The sequence below is a fragment of the Orcinus orca genome, chromosome 3 (assembly GCF_937001465.1).
Source record: "Orcinus orca chromosome 3, mOrcOrc1.1, whole genome shotgun sequence".
Classification (NCBI taxonomy): domain Eukaryota; kingdom Metazoa; phylum Chordata; class Mammalia; order Artiodactyla; family Delphinidae; genus Orcinus; species Orcinus orca.
Genome location: NC_064561.1, coordinates 52636197 through 52655807, shown reverse-complemented (window position 1 = coordinate 52655807; position 19611 = coordinate 52636197). Strand labels below are relative to the sequence as shown.

Below are 19611 nucleotides of genomic sequence, written 5' to 3'. Positions count from 1 at the left end.
GGTCTCAGTGCTCTCATTTGCATCAAGTTGCTTTCAGCATTGCCCTCTGCACTGGGTCCCAGCACTGAGAGGGCTACTTCATCCCTGTGGAAAACTCCAGGTTCTCAGGGTCACTTACAAGATGAATAAATTTCTCCCTTGCTACTGCCCATCTCTCACAGCATGATCTTGGTGTTCTTATGCCAACAAAGACTTCTTCTCTCACCAAAAACCCTACACTTTACTTATGTTGCAGATGACAGAAAACCCAACTCAAACTAGCTTAAACTACAGATTTATTGACTGACATTATTGAGAAGTCTAGCTTCAGGCAAGACTTGGTTCAGTGGCCCCAGTGAGGACAGCAGGGACCTGGTTTCTGGCTGTCCTGGCGTTGGCACCTTCTGCAGATTCCACACAGTGTCCTTCTCCTGTCCCTGCAGAGCACGTATCTGCACACCAAGAACATCTCTTGGCCACTCCCACACAAGCCCACAGATGCACACCCCCTCAAACACCCGTGCTGGGTTACAGACTTATTCCTGAACAATCTGTGTCCATAGGTTCAGAAAGGACTAATTGGGTGAGCCCTGGGTCACATCCCCAATCTCATGCTCTGAAAGTGAGAGAAAGGTGGTTTCCCCAAAGAAAAAGTATGGTGCATTTTACAAGGAGAAATGGTTGCTGGGCAGCAGAAGCAAATATCCAGTACAGACCCGCTCCCAGAAAGGGAAGGGGTGGGGAGATGGGGAAAGAAAACTTGCCCCTCCGAATATGGATGGTTCTTTTTCTTACAAAAACGACATTTTACTAATACGGTGCTTTTTTTTTTTTTTTTTTTTTTTACTGTACGCGGGCCTCTCACTGTTGCGGCCTCTCCCGTTGCGGAGCACAGGCTCCGGACGCGCAGGCTCAGCGGCCATGGCTCATGGGCCCAGCCGCTCCGTGGCACGTGGGATCTTCCCGGACTGGGGCACGAACCCGTGTCCCCCGTATCGGCAGGCGGACTCTCAACCACTGCGCCACCAGGGAAGCTAATACGGTGCTTTTTAACTTACAAGGACGCCCTCTTCACAACCCTGGGGTGATGCCAAGGAGCTCTCGTGTCTTTAGAGAGTCTTTATATTGAATAACTCTGGATGAGTGCCAGAGAGATTAAGCTTGAGGCCACACTCAAACCAAGGCCAGAGCCAGCTCAGTGCTGCTCCTGCTCACGTAATCAAACCTTTCAGAGTGGAGGACATGGGAGGGGTGTGAAATAACTTACCCCGAGGCTCCCAGTGACGAAACTGAAAAGGGTGAAAACCATCAAGAAAATTCTGTTGAGCTATGTGTGAATCACTGTGGGAACTCCTATCGGTGTTGAAAATGGCAGTCCCACTGTCTCCTCCAGGGCGACGCTGGTGGGGGAGCTGTGAGTGGTCACTCATCCCAAGCATGTTCTCCTGTATGGCAATTCTTTGTGTTTATTAGTTTTTTGCTCCAGGTTCAGATACTGAAGCTAATCATCCTCAGTTTGACGGAGGTACTCCTCATCAATCCCAGTGAGGTCCCTCTCTTATTTTATTTCATTTTACTATTTCCCCACTTTGTCCTTGACGCACATTCTCATTTCTCTCGTCTCACGGCCATCTGCTTTACCCGAGAATGTTAAGCAGTTTTCCAAAGTGTTTATTCCAGCTTACATTCTGACAGTAAGAAGAACTCTTACGATGCCCCCCACATCTTTGCCGGTATCAGGACTGTCACACTTTTTAATTTTTTCCTATATGAGTGTATGATGATGTCACAATATGGTTTTAAGGTTAAACTACTGTTTAACGGGAAATGGCACAGATGTACAGAACATTGCATACTTAAATTTATAGTTTACCAATACTTGGAAAGCAAACACTCAAGTAACCAGGACCCAAAACAAAAAATAAAACATGGCCTATCTCCTCAAGTCCCTCTGACCCCCACTCCAAGACCACATGTCCCTTCCTGATCACAAAGCCTTCCCCCTGTCCTACAGGCAATCGCTATTCTAAATTTTGCAATAATTGCTTCCTTTTTTTTTTAATAGTTTTACCATCTAGGTAATGCATCCTAAAGTTACATATATAATTTTGCTTGTTTTTGAACATCATATAGCGAAATCAAATTGTCTATAGGCTTTTGTGTTTTGTTTCTTTTACTTAACAGTGTATTTGTGAGATCCATTCATGCTGCTTTGTATCCCTGTGGGTTGTTTTTATTACTGAATAGTTTTCCTGGGACTGGATATGCCTCAAATTGTTTATTTCCAGGTGAACATTTCTTCTTCTGTTTCAGTTTTCATGAACAATGCCATCCTGGACATTCTCATACATGGATTCAGGTGGACACATATAGGAGTTTCTCTGGAGCATATTTCTGACAGTGCAATTACTGGGTCAGAGGGTATACATATTTTGAGCCTTATTACATAATGCCTGCTTCCAAGACTACCAGCAGAGTATAAGTTTCTCTTATTCCACATCCTCCTTAACACTTAGTATTGCCAGACTTTTTTTTTTTAGCCAAACTGGTAAAGGATATGATGGCCTCTCTCTACAGCTTTACTTTGCATTTTCCTCATTGCTAACAAGGTTAATGAGCACCTCTTCTTTTGTTTGTGAACCATTTGGATTTGGGGAAGGGGAGGAGCGCAAATGTTTGAGACTTTTGCCCATTTTTCTGTTGGGTTTCTCAGTTTTTCTTATTGCTGTATATGAATAATTTATATACTCAGGATACCAGTCCTCTGCTGGTTTAATCTGTCATATTTTCTCCCACTTCGTTGCTTTTCACTTATTTATGGTATGTTTTCTTGAACACAATTTCTTAATTCAAATGTAGTAAAATGTACTAGCCTTTTCTTTGGTGGGTTGTACTTTTTGTATTTTATTTAAGAAGACTTCTCTTACCCAGAGATTATGAAGATATTCACCTATTCACCTAAAGCTTTAAGGCTTTATAGTTTTTTCTTTCACTGTTGGCCTTTAATTTTCCCATAATTGATTTTTGTGTATTTTGTCAATTGAAAATTCCAGCATTTTCCCATTACTTTGTAATGCCATCTCTGTTATATTTCAAAAATCATACAGGCATGGATCTATTTTTTGGCTTTCTAGTCTGTTCCAATAGTATATTTTCCTATCTTTCTTGTCAGTATAATACATCGTTTTAATTATTGCAGCTTTACAGGAAATGGTGATGTCACGCAGGGCAAATCCTCCCCTTAGTTCTTTTATCAAGGGTATCTTGGGACTTCCCTGGTGGTCCAGTGGTTAAGACTCTGCACTTCTACTGCAGGGGTCATGGGTTTGATCCCTGGTTGGGAAACTAGGATACCATGTGTTGAGTGGCATGGCCAAAAAAAGGGTATCTTGACTCTCTGGGTCCTTTGTACCTCCCAAAGGGAAGGGTATAGGCTGAGTCCATATTTGTGTCTCTCTGTCTCTCCATACTCAAATTGGAAAAATATATTAAAAACTATTTTATGGATGAGGAAATTGAGACTCAAAACTGTAACTTGCTGAACAAGTTACATTTGTTGAACAAGTGAGGGTACTCACTCACCATCCCAGTCCCATAAAAAGAGCTGGGGAATGTTCCCTCTTTTTCTATTCCCTGAGTCTGTATAAGATTTTTTTTTTTTCCTAACAGTGCTTGGTAGAACTTGTCAGCAAAGCTATTTGAACTTGAAGTTTTCTTTCTGAGAAGATTTTGACAACTTTTTCTTTTTTTAATCATCAGAAAGCTATTCAAGTTTCCTACTCTTAAACCTTGGTAATTTTTTAAGAATTTGTCCAATTTATCTAAATTTTCAAATTTGTTGGTATAAAGTTATTCATAATATTTTATTATTTCTGTCTATAAAATCTGTAGTAATATCCCTTTTTCATTTCTGCTACTGATTATTTGTGGCTTCTTTTTTTTTTTAACCACTCTCCCCTTTAGTAGTAGTGAGTCAGAACCCCTCAGGCTTATGAACCACTTAAGCCTTTCAGATACCCCCTCGGCCCTTCCAGATCAGATGTTTCTGCACAGATGATTCTGAGTATGTTGCCTGGGGACAAACAAGTTTCAGAAAGAATCAGCATGGGCCTTCTCTTTCATTCCCAACATAAATGGTACCTACCCTATACTATGGGTCCATAATTGTCATAGTTAAGCAAATCGAGTGTCATGGAGGTTAATAGGTCAAACCAAGGCGAAACTACTAGTAAACACAGGAGCCCAAATTCTACCACGCATTACTCTTTTTCTGTTTCTTTTCTTTTAAATCTGAGTTTTAACAGCCATTTACTAGCCCAAGTGTCCTCAGTGTGTAGCAAGTTACATTTCTGAGTCTCAATTTCCTCATCCATAAAATAGTTTTTAATATATTTTTCCAATTTGGGTATGGAGAGACACAAATGTGGACTCAGCCTATACCCAGCAACTTCTGTTATATATAGAATGTATTTCTCATTCTTAATGGCTCTTAACGATGGTATTCATAGATCTTCAGGTTTGTTGAATGACTGAATAATTGTGAAAATCAATAAAGACCCCAAAGGCATCTTTCCTTATAGTTATGATACAATGCATTCCTAGCCAGCCACATCACCCCACCTGACACCCATCCTTTCAATGTCTTCCCTTACTCCAAACCTAGAGCAGGGGCAGGGAACCAGCAGCTTCACAGAACTTGGTGCTAAGCAGATATGAGAAGCATCTTACTGTCCTCATGTACTCAGAACTAACCAACAGTGCCTGAGGTCTTCCTCAGGTCTTGTCCAGGCAGTCCTGGGAGAAAAGCTCTAACCAAAAATCTCTTATTTGCAACATAGTACTGGTTATTTTGACAAATTTACACCCTATTCTCTCCATCAGAAAAGAGTTTGTAGGCCACAGTCAGACACAAGCAGCAAGTCTCACTTGTTGAATAAAAAGCTCAGTATTACAAGCAGCACCTGTGAGTTTCTCCACCTTAATCTCCTCCTCTGCCACCTGGCTGCAGCTTCTAAACTTGAGGTAAGACTGCCACTTACTGTTAGACTCATCACATTACAGTTTGAAACCAGTTCCTAAATCTTTGATTCTAAATGCCAAATGCAAAAGACTTAGCAGGGAAGGTACCAGTTAACCTTTGAAAGCTTACTAACTACCAGAAATTAGGCTTAGTGCTTTATAGCCATAATCTCACTTAGGCCCTAGAACAAACCTATAATTTTTATTTTGTGGTTATTAAGTGGTTTTGTGAAAACACTCCAGGGTTTAGAAGCCAATCACCTAGATTAGAATCTCTGGCCGAATTCATTTGGCTGCCTGTTTTTTGTACAGTCCACAGGCTAAGAATTATTTTAACATGTTTAAATGATTGGGAAAAAAATCAAAATAATAATATTTTATAGCATGAAAATTATTTAAATTCAGGTTTCAATGTCCATATCTAAAGCTGGAACACAGCCGTGCTCATTTGTTTACATATTTTCTATGGCTGCCTTTGTACCATATAAAAGAGTACTTATAATGCCTAAAATATTTACTAACTGGCTCTTTACAGAAAAAGTTTGTTGACTCCTGACCTGGATTCTAATCTGGAAACACCACCTGAGCAAACCACAAAACTGACCCCCACTTTCATAAAGTGGCGGTGATATCTACTAAGAGGGAGTTTTAGGAAGTTTAGTGCTATACGCACAGCATCTCCTTAAGATAGCAGCAGAATTCTGACAAAAATGCTTTAAAATGTTCAAAGGGAGCTCATAATCTTTGTCTACAAATCTCCTTCCTCAGTCCAGTATCATGTAGTGTATAAGAGTATGGATTTTAGGGGTTTCCCTCATGGCGCAGTGGTTGAGAGTCCACCTGCCGATGCAGGGGACACGGGTTCGTGCCCCAGTCCGGGAAGATCCCACGTACCGCAGAGCGGCTGGGCACGTGAGCCATGGCCGCTGAGCCTGCGCGTCCAGAGCCTGTGCTCTGCAACGGGAGAGGCCACAACAGTGAGAGGCCCGCGTACCGCAAAAAAAAAAAAAAAAAGAGTATGGATTTTAGGGTCAAAATATCAGATTCCACTCGACTCCATTACTTATTACCTATGATTTATTAACTATATGATGCAGTAGAGAGGTGACAGAATATGAAGGTTGAGTGCTTAGTCTTTGAAACTAGAATGTTTCAATCCAGGCTTTGCCACTCACTAGCTTGGTGACCTTGGGTAAATGACACCTCTCTGAGCCTCTGCTTCCTCATCTGTAACATAGGTGTAAGAATCATAATGATTTCAATGGGTTGTTTTGAGGATAAAAATGGCTTTTTGTACATAAAGTGATTAGAACAGTGCCAACAAAGTGCTAGCAGGCTGCCCCAAAATATGCTACGACGGCATACTGAACTAAGAAATGGCCAATGCAAGAGGGACACTCTGACCCCCACTTTCTGTTTCCCCCAAAGCAAAAAATAAACCTCTCCCATGAAAGGTGCACTCCCTGCAGTAAAGGTAAAAGGACACCCTTATTGCCTGGGAGAAGGAATTTCAGCCAAGAAGCCTATACAAACCTTGTTACTTCTTTAATTTACTACCCCAAGCCCAAATTGTTTAGATTCTTCACTAATTGAGCACCCAAAACCTAAGTTTCTTTGTCCTGTCAATTCCTCAGAAATTCAGTGTTTGTCTGAAGAGTATATATGTTTTGGCTACTTCTTAGGTCCCATTTCTATGAGACCTCCCTGTATAAGAATTAAAATGTCTCTTCTCCTGTTAATTTGTCTTGCGTCAATTTTATTATTAGTCCAACCACAAGAACTCGAGAGGGATGGAGGGGGAAATTTCTCTCTCTCCAACACTTGCCGTCAGATTTAGGATATAACAAACTCCTTCCCTTGGCCTTTTAAGTCCTGTAACCTGACCTCCATCTGCTTCTCTAGCTCCAACCTCCTCCCTCCCTATGCTGTGGCCATAATAGCCTTTTCTCCCAAATCATGCCAACTTTTAGTTGTCTCATGAGACACTTGCACTTGCTGTTTCCTGTGACCTCAGGACCCAGGACACGTCTTTTCTCTCAGATACAACACAGCACAGTTGAAATGGCCTTCCAACACCCTTAACAACTGTGAACATAGAAACATAACTTGAAAAGAGAAGATAATGTGGACAAGGCATTTTGAGCAGGAAATAGGAATATAATTGGAAGCAAGATTCTTCTGTTATAATGGCTGAATGGTTAAAGCAAGAACTTATACCTTCAAAAATTAACCTATTTGTTTTCCTGTTTATCTTTCTTCCATTTTCCTTCCCACTCCTCATACCCCCAGCAACTAAACCAGTATCAGGAATAGAGAGGAACACAATATCCACTAAATGAATGCAAGGAATAAATGAACTTAAAGGGAGGGGTGGACCTCCTCCCCCCACACACTGACATGCTGGGGTCTGTCAGATTCTTACAGAATCTGCCCCCAGCTGAATGGCCCAGTTGGAATCAGGTGTTCCACCCCTAACTCCTCCCTCCGAACTGGTTAATTAGCCTTTCACCTTTTTTTTTTTTTCGTTTTTGAGAGACAACTCCCAGAGAGTGGTATAGAAAGACCTAACACTTGGGAATCGTTAGCAGCCATGTTCTGCACCCATACCATCAAAGAATTTGGTTTGTAGAGAATGAAGCTAACAGAAAAGCCAGAGAGGAGAGACAGAGGGTTCTGGATCAGGTTTGAGTCCCAGTTGCCCTAGAAACCCTCCCAGTCCTTCATGGTTTGGATGTTTAACTTATGTAACACAGTATCCTTTCAACAAATTCATCTTTTGCTTAAACTAGTTCAATAGAGAGTACTGACTAATGTAATCCTCCTTTATCCTACTGCACAGTAGAGTCATCTACAGATTCCTTAAAACCAATACCAGGGCCCCAGTCCAGAACAATGAAACCAGAATCCTAGTGGTCTGGGGCCCAGGCACTGGTAATCTCAAGAGTTGCCCAGGTTATTCTTCCAGATATTTCACTTTGAGGAATCAATCTATCAGGAATATTCATTATGACCAGGTGTGCAGAGATGTATTTTCATCCTCATAGACTGAATCTCTATATAAACTTTGAAATTTGTAACAACTACCAGACCACTAGTGCTCCTTCAACCCATTATAATACTAGGAGTTCACGTCAGAATTCTTTAGAGTTTATGCCAGGTCGCACCCACAGACCTACAAGATCGGGTCCTCCCAAGATCAGAATTTAAGATTCCACGTGAAATTTTAATCTCTTAATCCTTCTCTCCAACAAACACACATTATATACAAATGATGTCGTGACTCTCTTAAGGATGTGATGATGTGATTCAGTTAGTTTTTTCCATGCAACGAATTGTAAGGCAGCCAAAAATTGGTTTTGTACCTCTTAGCCCAGCACCCTCCTCAAGGTTGTAAAAAGATTGAAAAAACAAATGAGACTTGCCAACTAAGTGCCTAACAGAGGGGTTGTCTACTTGGAAACAGCCTACACTCCCCAGATTTTTAAAGAAAAGGATGCATGAATGTTTCACATATAGAACTGGCCTGTGGCCACTTTAAACTGGACTTTGCCAGCTTATCTGGCAAAAGGCCTTACCATTATCAGTGATTCTCAATCTTGAGCCTGCATGGGAATCACCTGAGGGCTCTTTAAACCACAGTTTGTTGAGCCCCACCCCTAGAGTTCGATTTAAGATGTCTGGGGTGCACCTGAGAACTTGCATTTCTAACCAGTCCCCAAGTGATAGCAATGCTGCTGGTCCAGGACTACGCTTTGAGAACCACTGGCCTTTATTAAGAGAAAGGCTGGCAGCCACCCTCAGATACAAGGCAGACTCTCCATCAAGATTTTGCCGGAAGAGAGGCTGGAGAACAGAAAAGAGAAGGTGCAGAAATGAAATCTCAGTGCTCAAAACAGGTTGACTTCTTATTCACGTGGTGAAGTCACATCAGTGGGGGTGGGGATGGGGACTGGGAGAGGGTGGAGTTAATGAAAGGAGGGCCTAGTCTTCAGGCTTTCAAGGACCCGAAATGATTGAACTTTTGCCATCTTCAAGTGGCTTCCAAAGTTTTCCTGGGTGTGACCATCAAACCAGCAGATAAGAAGAGAAATTTTTATGGGGCAGGCCTGGATTTTTACACCACATTCCACTGGTAAGAACTCAGTTACATGGCCTCACAGAGATGCAAGAAGAATGGGGGGAACATAGTCCCTAGCAGGGCAGCATATCTCAGGCGAGCAAGAATCTCTGGTGGACATCCAGCAGTCTCTGCCACCAAAGCCCCTTCCCAGGGCAGGCTTCCAGCCTTAAGCAAGTCTGAGTTTAGGAAATGTATAGGTAATTACACAGACATTTTAATTATTAAAATGAATGTGACTAAAAGTGATCAAAGGACTTCTTAGTGACTGTAAAAAAGCTCTGGGACCCATCCAGGATAGGGACAAGAGGCTGAGACAGACTGTTGCAGGAGCAGCCCAGAGGAAAAATAAACTGCTGTTTTATAACTCTCCAGGGTTCCTCTCTTTTAACATGTTACACTATTCTTTTTTAGAGATTAACCAAATTTTTAAGTGAAATAAATCTAAGGATTTCATAATTTCATATTTATAAAGTTTGATATCCTTTATTATCTATCATTCTTAAAGCAATGACAAATCTACTTTTCAGGGATGAAAACCTACTATTACGGAGGATATCTTCAAAGTTTACTGCAACTCCGAAAACAGGGATGTTCCACACAATAGAGGCAAACACTGCTTTTATTAAGGTGATTACTCTTAATGTAGGTGTACTCATTTACCTAGGCTTGCCATAAAGTGAAATGACATAAACTGCCTGTGACATCTAACAATTGAGACAGTTGGAGAGTCAAGCTGCTTGCAAGACTTCTAGTGCTCTCTCTTTTGAGGTGCTCTAAAAGTGAATTAACTAATATATATGCTATTTACTGAAACGGAAAAAAAAAAGAAGAAAAAGAAACATCCTTCACGGTCTTTCATTCATTTCGTCAATTAGGACACACAAAGCAGCATCTTTCTCTATAATCTGATCTCTCCTATGACCTGAATTTTCTCCTTGTTGTTCATCCTGTCCAGCACAATTGTTGCTATCATCAGCATCCATTGGTTCAGTTTTTACTCTCAGCCCTGCTTCCGAATGGGGCAAATCATCAGGCAAAGAAGCCAAGCAATTCTGAATCATCTCAATGACTCGTTCCAGATGCTTCTGAAATCTCTCAGCTGTCTCAAGGCGTTGACGTTTCTGCACCTCCATCATGACTCTCAAGGTCTCTCTTGCTTGGTGGGGTCGGTATTCATTTATGAGATGATGCACATGTACAAAAAGCAGCTTAAGATCTTCTAGCTTCTCTTCTCGTTTTATACTCCCAGGGCTCCTTATCAAGATATCTAAGAGGTCTAAGAAATTAATAAGGATAGACATATTGAGTTTTCTCAGTTCTTTCTTGTGATCAAACTGCATAGGATGAAGCCGTTCGATACCCTGACTTTCTAAAGGGCGGATGATAAGGTCATCACACTGGAACTGGTTGCCGAACATCATGTAACTGTCCTTTATTGGAGGTGGAGGCTTGGGAGCGAGGCCTTCCTGAATATTTTCATCTGTATACTCCTTGATGTACTGCATCGGAGGGGGTGGGAGGGCGCTTACTTGCTGTGGCTCACCCATTGTGGAAGATCGAGAACCTACAGAAATGGACCATCAGACAAAAAATAAGAAAAAAAAAATCACACACACACACAGAAATAGACCAAAGATTGAGAGTGGAGCTACAAAACAAACCTGTCACATTCAGCGACTAATGACAGAACATTTTACTTTTTCTCCCCTGGCAGTTTGGCACCCAGGACAAAATGATCTCCCTGGTCTCTAAAACTAACATTTACAACAGGGAAAGGCTGCATCCTTTGCTAATTAGCAATATATACTCAATCATCGTATTTTTCCTGCTCTACTTAATACTTTCATTGGCACAAAAAGTATACTGTAGTATACACTTGACCCCTGAGCAACACAGGTTTGAACTTGCACGGGTCCACTTACACGTGGATTTTTTTCAATAGTAAATACTAGAGTACTACAAGATCCATGGTTGGTTGAACCCTCAGATGCAGAACCACAAATATGAAGGAACTGCAGATACGAAAGGTCAACTCTAAGTTATACTCAGATTTTCAACTGCACAGAGGGTGGGCGCCCCTAACCTCCCAGTTGTTCAAGGATCAACTGTATTTTCATCTATAAATTAAATCATCTGGATTCCACACCCCTCACCAGTTATGCCTCACTTCTCTACCCTCCCTACAGCCAAACTACACATGCTGTCTTCCCATCTCACGTTACAATCACTCGTTTTATATTATAGATTGATCTCCAACAGCAAACACTTATAACTAAGGAACACTCTGACAAAATTAAAATTACTATATTCCAGACAAACGCACATCATCTGAGCTTCTGTGATCCAATTCCATTCCCTTTTTGCCTACAATACACTCTACAATTTTTTATAGACTCATTAACTTTTCTCCATCTACTACAGAAATTTCAAATTCAACTATACCTTCAATAGCCACAATAACCTCCATCTACTCCATTTGAAGCTTAGGTATATCATAAAATGAGAATATCCCGAGTGCTCACTTAGATGGATCTTACCAGATTTTCAAGATATAACATAACACCATCCAACATGAGAGATAGCAAGTAATATACTGGAGGCAGTTTTATACTTGGAATTTGTGAGGTAATAAGGGCAGCTGTGGGACAGCCCTGAGTTTCCACCAACCCACAGCAGTGAACTGGCTGCTGCTGAGAATCAGTCTGTCAGTGGCCATGGGCATGATGAGTTACTCTATCAACCCACACTTCACTGCTTTACTAGCCTTCTGCATATTCATTTTTGTCACTATCCGATCTGGCGTCAACCTCCTACCTCCACAAAAACTGCTCATCACAGCCATCAACAACCACCACGTGACCAAATCCAATGGACATTTTTCTAAGCTGATCTTAATCTCTCAGCAGCATTTTCTTCCTTTTCAACACACTCCCCTTCTCCCTCAGCTTGTGATGCTACATTTACGTCTTCCTCCTACCACACTGGCCGCTGCCTCTCAGTCTCCTTTACTGCCCCTCCTTCTCTAGCCAAATTTTAATGCTGCCATGCCTCAGAGACTCACAAACTCAAAACCCAAAGGGAAAAGGCAGGCAACATAAAGAGCGAAGGAGAACTGAGCATCTCCAAGCCAGACCTCAAAGCCTCCAGCCACTAGCATTCATGTGCGAATGGAGATTCATTGTTCCTTGGTCTTGACTTTTCAAGGGCAAAAAAAATCCAGATTTTTATGTGAAATTTCTTAATTTTTAAAAATACTGGCAATTAATTGCAGAAATTGTCAAATACTGTGAGGTCAAAAAATATTTATCTCCAACAATCTTTGTGGTCTGCTGGCCACTAGTTTTAGGCCTCTGTTTTATGTTCTCCCTGGGATGATCTCAGTCAATTCCATAGCTTTTAATACCATTTCTATCCGTGGTTCTCAACCAGGTGTCATTTTGCCAACCAGAAGATATATGCAAGGTCTGGAGACACCTTTAGTTGGCACAACCAGGGAGGGGGTGCTACTGACTTCTATTGAGTAAAGGCTGGGGATGCTATAAACATACAATGCACAGCAACAAAGAATTATCCAGCCCAAAATGTCAACAGATTGTGCCGAAGTGGAGAAACCCTGGTCTATATTTATGACTCTTGACTTTTTTTTTAATTTAAGTATACTTGATTTACAATATTGTGTTAGTTTCAGGTGTACAGAAAAGTGATTCAGTTATTTTTTTCAGATTATATTCCATTATAGGTTATTACAAGATATTGAATATAATTCCCTGTGCTATACAGTAAATCCTTGTTGCTTACCTATTTTATGTATAGTAGTTTGTCCGTTAATCCCATACTCCTAATTTGCCCCTCTCTCTCTCCCTCTCCCCTTTGGCAACCATAAGTTTGTTTTCTGTCTGTGAGTCTGTTTTGTACATAGATTCGTTTGTATTATTTTTAGATTCCACATATAAGTGATATAGTATTTGTCTTTCTTTTCTTGACTCTTGACTTTTTATCTCCAGTCCAGACTGCATCTGGGCTGCTCCTGGATGTCTCACAGGGCATTCAAACTTAAAAAAAAAAAAAAGAAAGTTCTTTTGAGTCCATCTACCATAAATACACATACCCGAAACCTGTTCCTCTCATAGCTTCTACTCTTTCCTGTTTCAGTAAAATGTCCCCATTATCCACCTAGTATTTCAAGCCAGAAACCTAACGGTTATCTTAATTCTCCTTTTTTACCAATCTCCTCTCCTCACCATCACTGCCAAATTTATCAAGTCCCAAAACTTCACTATCTCACTATCTCAAGTTCATCAGTTCTGATCAAGACACCATTCCCTCTTACCTGGAATACAATGGCTTCCCAGGGATCTTTTTGATTTCACTACAGTTCTTCTATATAATAGCCAGCCTAATTCTCATACCACATTCCTTCTCCCTTATATCCTAGCATATTGTCTTCTAGTATTTGTTGGTAGCTCCATTCATTTCAAGAAGGCTTCAAATCAATGGGAATTTGGAAGTAGGTATAAACATCTTTAATGTTTATTTACTCTTTCAAATATTTACTGTTTGTCTAATATATGGCAATGATGATTATAATGACAGATAACACTTGAGTACATAGTATGTGCCAGACACTGTGCTAAATACTTTTCTCATGGTTGCGAGAAATCTGAGAAAAGAAAGGTGCTCTTTCCATTTCAGAGATGAGATCACCATCACCGTGGCTCACAAAAGTTGATCCACTTGCGTAAAGTCACAGAGTAAAGGAAGGAGCCAGAGCCTAAAGATCTCAAACACTACATCATACTATCTTTCAAGGATAAACATGGCCTCCATCCTTGCGTTGCTCACAATCTATAAAGGAAAACAGACAAATAGCTAACTACATGTTTTAAGGTTACTACAAAAGACCAACAGATCTGACTACCAAAGATAAATCTAAAAATTCCATATAGGAAAATATATCATAAGCAAAATTAAAAGACAATCCCATTTTTCTGGGAGAAGAATGCCTGCAAGCTAACAAGGGCAAATATTAGAAATTTAATTTTGATTTTTTAAAAACATATTTTCTGATTCCATCCCCACAAGAAAAGCACTATGACTTCAGCAGTTGCCTGTCTTACTCACAACTCTACCTCCAGCACCTTAAACAATGCCTAGAAGGTGCTAAATCCTCAATAAAGATCCACTGAAAGAGTTTTTTTTTAAACCTATATATTTTAAAAAAAATAATAGAAAAATAGGCAAAAGATGATGAGAAAAATGCAAATGCTGAATAAAGGCAGGAAAATATTCAGACAAACACACTGTTAAAAGCAAATTTTAAAAAGGATTCTTTTCATCTAACAGACTATCAAGATTTCACATACTCCATCATCTGACAAATGTTAGAACACCTTCTATGTGGCAGGCCCTGGATTCCAGCACAGGTCACACTCTCCTTCCTCTCAGTTTCTTCAGAGTGGCCATCCCAATTTTAGAAGCAGGCTCTTAGCTCCTCTGGCCCTGCAGGGAAGCCTACTGCGGTGGAGAGCATCCATTCCCCGCAGCTCTCACAGAAGCCACCATGACAGCCGCCACATAACACTCTCAGGTGGCAGGCCAGTACCGCCAAGAGAATATGGGGAATCCTCAGACACAAATGACAGGAAAGGAAACGAATATGTTTATTTGGAATTTGACCTGACAGTATCAAAACTTTTAATGCTGATATTCTTTGACCCAACAATTCTTTTTTTTCAATTTTTATTTTATACTGGAGTATAGTTGATCAACAATGTTGTGTGACCCAACAATTCTATTTCTAGAAATTTATCTTACAAAAATATTGGTACAAGTACTCAAAAGTGTGTTTAAGGATGTGTAACACAGCATTGTTTGAAAAGAGCAGGAAAAGCTGGAAACAGCCCATAATTTCATCAATATGAGGGCTGGATAAAGCGTCTATATATACACACAACACAGCCATTAAGAAAAAAGGGGTGAAAGTGCATGGGATGGAGGGTTATAAATACTGTGTACCATTTCATTTATTTACAACACACGAGTTGCAAATAGTTATAATCAACTTTTTAAAACTTCCAAAAACATGAATTCAGACTTATAGAAAAGCTGTATGAATAGTATAAAGAATATTCCATATTCTTCACTCAGACTCTCCAAATGTTAACATTTTCCCTCATTTGCCTTATTGGTCTCTCATCTCTGCACCCGCAAATACTTCAGTGGGTATCCCCCAAATAAGAATGTTCTCTTATAACCACATAATTACCAAAATCAGAGAATTAGCAATGATCTGGTACTTCAAAATAAATTTCAGACAGCCCAGGTTTCACCCCACTCAAGCCTTTTTAGATTGGAAGCCCAGTTTTGTGCCTCCCAGCACCATGTGTAATCCTCTACTTTAGCTGCCAATCCCCAAAGGGCAAGTAAGTGACAGGTACCATTGTTTCACATCCTCTCTTAATCTTCAAACCAATTCTATGAGTTAAGTAGTATTTTCCATTTCATTTTAGAGATGAGGATCCCAAGTCTGTCTCACCAAGGGGAAGTGTCTGCAACCAGATCAAAAGGCTAGTAAATGGCACTGCAGGAATTCTTAACCTTGGTTCTTGTACACAGTACAAGTTCCCTTAAATCAGTAAACTATGAAGCATCTAACAGTACAAAAGGAAACTGACGTATTACAGAAATCCTGTTTATCTCCCTATCACTTCTCTAGACTAAACTTGTCAAAGGCGATGGAGGTTTTTAGTAAAACAAGCGCCAGGCATCATAGCCGGTTATCAGACTCAAGATCCACCTTCTAGTGTTTGTTCCGTTCTGCGGTATTTCACCAAAAAAAGAAAGGTATTCTAGGGTCCCATCCCCAGACTTTTGACTCGTTTTGTCTACTGTGAATGGGGCCGCTGGTATGTTGTTTTTAAAACCTCGCCAGATGATCTAATGATTAGGCTTGGCATCTACCTCCTTCCCCGCCTCCCATTAATTCTTCTGATTTCAGGACTGCTCCCTGAGGAGGAAGAGCAAGGCTGGTTATCCCGTAAGGCTGGAGAGGCCAAAGGACTCGCCGAGGCCACCCACCTTAGCAAACCAGCCGCGAGAGACTAGAACTGAGGTCTGCCAACCTTCGGCCGGGCTCGGCCTCCCCACTCGAAGGAAGCCCACAGCCCGCCGCAAGGAAAGCACCTTCCGCCGAGAGGTTCACCCCGGGGCTCAGCGAGCAGCGGGGAGGCCGCGCTCCCCGAGCGACGCGGGAAAGGAAAGCGGGCGAGCGTACGCTGCACCAGGCCTCCCCCATTCCCAGCCCGCCCGGAGGAAGTCGCGGGGTCCGGAAGAAGAAATGCACACTGAACGGAGCACCAAACCGTCGCCGCCCACTCACCTCAGCCCCGGGTTTACACTAGCTGCCTTCTCCACCACCGCCGAGACCCAACTTCCAACCTCCTCTTCCAGGAAGAAGCCTCTGACGCTGTCCCTTGATTGGCTGAAATAGCTGTCCTTTAACCGAGGCTCTAGGCCCGCCTCTGACCGATGGCCTGCTATTGCGCCTGCGCACGCCCCCCTCCCCAACCCCCACCCCCTCACCGACCCCGAGCAACCTGCCGCCTTCTGGCAATTTGGCTGCGGCTGCGGCTTTTGCAGCCGCGGAGGATTTCTGTACTTTGTATCAATAAAAGCAGCAGCTGGTAGCTCGTTCCTTTCTTTTTCTTTTTTTTTTTCAACGCTTAAAATTGAGGCATCCATACGTCTTACGTAAACGTTAGACAATACAGTAAGCAGATATTTTTAGAAATGATATCGACTGTAGCCCCACTGTCAAAAATAACATTAAAAAATATGAGGTTGGACTCTATACGCTGTTTAAGTATTTTGTAAGCTGGAAATACTTGTGAACATGATTGAGAATCAATAATATATTCTTACTTTGCATTTTTTTTTTTACCATCTATTCACTTTTATTTTCATTTACGAATTCAGATTCTATTTCCAGGCAACAAATTACAAGTGTAAAAAAAAAAGTACACTTAATTCTTTTGGAGGTTATTTTCGTAAGAAATGTTACACATTTCTAAATTTATGGGAATCTTCCAAGAGCATGTTGCGCTTACAAAAATAAGGTTGTTATTCTGATAAACGTTCTCAACTTTAACTCTTTAAGATTATTTGATTTTTTTTAAACTAATTACGGAGACTTCCCAAACATACAGGAAAGTAGAGAGAATAGTGTATTCATCGCCCAACTTCAACAATTATCTACCGATAGACATTATTTCAGTTCATCAAGCATTTCTAAAAAGTAAGGACTCGTTTTGTTTGTTTGTGGAACCAGAGAACCATCGTCTCATTTTAAAATAAATTAATAAGTATTTAATACCATCAAAATCAAGTCAGTATTTGTATACCAATTATCTGAGGATCCGATAACGTCCACCCCTTTGTAACTGGATGATGTATCATTTAATTATCCTTTAATCTATAGTTTCCTTCCTCCACCTCAATCCCCACCCCCCACCATCAGTTTATTTGTTGAAGAAATCTGTTCACTCTTGAGCATACCCCAATCAGGCTTTTCTCCCTTCACTGAGACCAATGTGACATACACTGTGACCTCCAGTGGGCATTCTTAGTACTCATCTTATTCTACTCTCAGCAGCATTTGGCACATTTGATCTTTTGAATTGCCCCAGGACTCAGTTATCAGTTCTTAGTGGTATGTCATCCAGGTGATAATACCCAGATGCTATCCAGGCCCTGGAAACACCCTCTCCTTTGCATTCAGACCCTCTTATCCCACATCTTTATTCAATTGCAAAGGCTCAAATCTAAAGGTTCACCTTTACTCTTCTTTCTCTCGTACTCCATTCAAAACTACCATACCGGCCTTTTGTATTACTTCTATTTGGGAATAAGTAAAAGTCCTAAATATAATTAATTTTCACCATCTCCACTGCCTCAGTCCTAGTCCATGCCACCATAATCTCCCCTGGATTTATGAAATAGGCTAGTTTCCTTGCTTCCACTTTTGTCCTTCCTTAGCCTATTTACCACACTGTCTTAAAATATAAGACAGATCTGAACAACCCAGTCAAAAAAGGGGTGGGAGACCTAAATAGACATTTCTCCAAAGAAGACATACAGATGGCCAAGAAGCACTTGAAAAGATGCTCAACATCACTAATTATTAGAGAAATGCAAATGAAAACTACAGTGCGGTATAACCTCACACTGGTCAGAATGGCCATCATCAAAAAAATCTACAAACAGAATATGCTGGAGAGGGTGTGGAGAAAAGGGAACCCTCTTACACTGTTGGTGGGAAGGCAAATTGATAAAGCCACTACGGAGAACACTATGGAGGTTCCTTAAAAAACTAAAAATAGAATCACCATATGACCCAGCAATCCCACTCCTGGGCATATACCCTGAGAAAACCATAATTCAAAAACACACATGCACCCCAATGTTCATTGCAGCACTATTTACAATAGCCAGGACATGGAAGCAACCTAAATGTCCACTGACAGATGAATGGATAAAGAAGATGTGGTACATATATAGAATGCAATATTACTCAGGGTAATTTGTAGAGACGTGGATGGACCTAGAGACTGTCATAGAGAGTGAAGTAAGTCAGAAAGAGAAGAACAAATATCGTATAATAACGCATATATGTGGAATCTAGAAAAATGGTACAGATGAACCTATTCGCAAAGCAGAAGTAGAGACACAGACGTAGAGAACAAAAGTATGGACACCATGGAGGGAAAGGTGGGGTGGGATGAATTGGGAGATTGGGATCGACATATACACACTACTATGTGTAAAATAGATAACTAATGAGAACCTACAGCACAGGGAACTCTACTCAATGCTCTGTGGTGACATAAATGGGAAGGAAATCCAAAAAAAAGGTGATACATGTATACATATAGCTGATTCACTTCACTGTACAGCAGAAACTTACACAATACTGTAAAGCAACTATACCCCAATTAAAAAAAAAATCTAACCACTCTATTCAAAGTTCTCCAAGGTTTTCCATCACATTTATAATAAAATCTAATGTCCTCACCATGGCCTATATAAGGCACTACAAAATCTAGTCCTTAGCTACTTCTCCAATAATAATATTTCCTACCATTTTTTTCCATGCTCAGTCTTCTCCAGCTACAGGATTTCTTTCCCTCGAAATTTTCAAGCCTACTGCTGCCTTAGACCCATTGCATTTGCCTGGAACTCTGTTTCCACAGATATTCACATGCCTCACCTCCTCACTTCACACAGGTCTCTGGTCAAATGTGACCTTGTCAGAGAGGTCTTCTGTGGTCACTCTATATCAAGTGGCATGCCCCAGTCATTCTCTTGGGGAATGTCCCCAATCCCCTTGCTATGCATTATCCTTCCTTCATAGAACGTGTTATCATCTGATATCATATTATGTAGTTGATTTATTTTCATTGTCTTTCTTCCCCATTAAAATACAAGATTCATGAAAA

At 40.9% G+C, this 19611-nt stretch overlaps 2 protein-coding genes across 3 annotated transcripts in view; one reads left to right on the top strand and one right to left on the bottom strand.

The window, feature by feature from the left end:
• The window catches only part of SGCD (sarcoglycan delta), a 745702-nt gene that overhangs the window by 718538 nt on the left and 7553 nt on the right, over positions 1–19611 (top strand). The gene's annotated exons all lie outside the window — the stretch shown is intronic.
• The window catches only part of MED7 (mediator complex subunit 7), a 358603-nt gene continuing 348711 nt past the window's right edge, over positions 9720–19611 (bottom strand). Inside the window, exons 2-3 of one of the 2 annotated variants that reach the window (XM_049707851.1) lie at positions 16497–16522; positions 9720–10682 (exon numbers count right to left, since the gene is read on the bottom strand). In XM_049707851.1, the coding sequence (XP_049563808.1) occupies positions 9964–10665 (702 nt within the window). In that variant the 5' untranslated portion in view covers positions 10666–10682; positions 16497–16522 and the 3' untranslated portion in view covers positions 9720–9963. Of the gene's footprint in view, positions 10683–16496; positions 16583–19611 lie in introns of those variants that run through there. The other variant, XM_004280986.4, reaches the window with a different exon arrangement.